Below are 1,616 nucleotides of genomic sequence, written 5' to 3'. Positions count from 1 at the left end.
TGTTTATGACTATGGTCGATATGATAACATATACTTACAGGTTACAAGACATCTGCTGAATATGTTAATCAGAATAAGCAGTACAACAGCAGTCGGGACTGTTTTCTTATAGTAACGGTCCATCTTGATGTATGTGAAGAAAGTAACAGCAAATATCTGTGATGAGAATTTGATGGATTTTTCTGAATGCATACAGCTGCTATAATCGTGGTTATATACATTTGGCAGAGGTGCATTTCCTGTGAAAGTGTCCCAGTTAGTAATGAACTAACCACAAGTCTATGTATTTTCATGCATTTTCGCAAATTTTCACTTACTTCTACGTGCACATTGTCTGCAAAATATTTTACTATGCTCCAACTAGTAGCCAAAAAAAAGTAAAAGCATCACACAACTGGGTATTACTTAAGACTTATTGTTATACATGAGATATGACACAGCAGACAACATTTTCTTACAACTACATAGATTACTATCGATTAGGTTCCCCCTACTCTTAAAATAATAATTGTGGCAGCCAAAGAAGAAAATGGTCATCATGTTTGAAGCACTTTTCATTTATTTTTTGTTAATATTGATGTTGAAAAAGCAAATCTATATTGTCATAATAAGGCAGGAGAGTTAACAGAAATAACAGTTAAGTAGAAGTTACTTGTACAAGAGCTGACTGCTATACACTTTACTCTAGTAATGCCACCAATTCCTTTACTTTACCTAAGTATATCTATTTTAACATTTCTCTTTTATCACTGCATTATAAATGGTTCATTTATCCTACATAAAACAGTACTGCTTAATTAACTGTATATATGCATATATGTGCAGCAATTCCCACCTTAGGTTTTCTGCCTGCACTCTCTACACTCTACCTTTTTCAGCATTACATGTATGAGGGAAGACAGACATATGCCATGTATGTCACATAATGCACTTTCTAAAAGTTATTTTTTGCAATGAATTTACATTTTGAAAAAAAGCATATTTAACATGTTTTATTGTTAAGTGTGTGTGTGTGTGTGTGTGTGTGTGTGTGTGTGTGTGTGTGTGTGTGTGTGTGTGTGTGTGTGTGTGTGTGTGTGTGTGTGTGTGTGTGTGTGTGTGTGTGTGTGTGTGTTAAATGGCATATTGTTTCAAAGGAAACTTGTGATGCCTGAGGTTTGAGGGGATGACTTTGTGAGGGTTGGGGCTATATTATATTGTCTTCTTATTTTATCTTCTGGGAACAAATATTACATTTCTGAACCAATACTTTAAAGCCCCCTTGTGTAAGCATCATATCTTTCCATTTAGGTTTGTAATTTATGTTTTGAAATAAATATGTTAATTGGAGCTGTGCCACATTGTCATAATCTCTCAACTATGTTAAAGCCATACTGCCTTGCTATTTGGATAAGGTCAGTATATTCCATGCTACTTTAGGTACCTTTCCTTCCCAAAGGAATTCAATTATAGCCTTTTGAAAACTATTTCATATTATTTCCCCTAGATCAAAGAGAAAAGCCTGACCCACATATAGTATTGGTGAACTAAAAACATCTTTATTACCTAGATTTTATGATCAAGATCTATAGTCGTGGTCTTCCATCTTTTTATCTTATTCAGAAATGTGTCTTTTA

General features: G+C 34.0%; 1 protein-coding gene across 1 annotated transcript in view; it reads right to left on the bottom strand.

Annotated features, from left to right (window-relative positions):
• LOC122801391 (C-C motif chemokine 20-like) overlaps positions 1-187 on the bottom strand; it is a 25,414-nt gene extending 25,227 nt beyond the window's left edge. The window contains exon 1 of the mRNA XM_044070915.1: positions 39-187. Within this exon, the coding sequence (XP_043926850.1) occupies positions 39-123 (85 nt within the window). The 5' untranslated portion in view covers positions 124-187. The remainder of the gene's footprint in view (positions 1-38) is intronic.
• Between the last annotated feature and the right edge of the window lie 1,429 nt (positions 188-1,616).

Source organism: Protopterus annectens, chromosome 4.part1, assembly GCF_019279795.1.
Source record: "Protopterus annectens isolate FY-2018-M chromosome 4.part1, PAN1.0, whole genome shotgun sequence".
Lineage (NCBI taxonomy): Eukaryota > Metazoa > Chordata > Ceratodontiformes > Protopteridae > Protopterus > Protopterus annectens.
The sequence above is the reverse complement of the archived record's forward strand: the minus strand, read 5'-3'. Positions and strand labels throughout refer to the sequence as shown.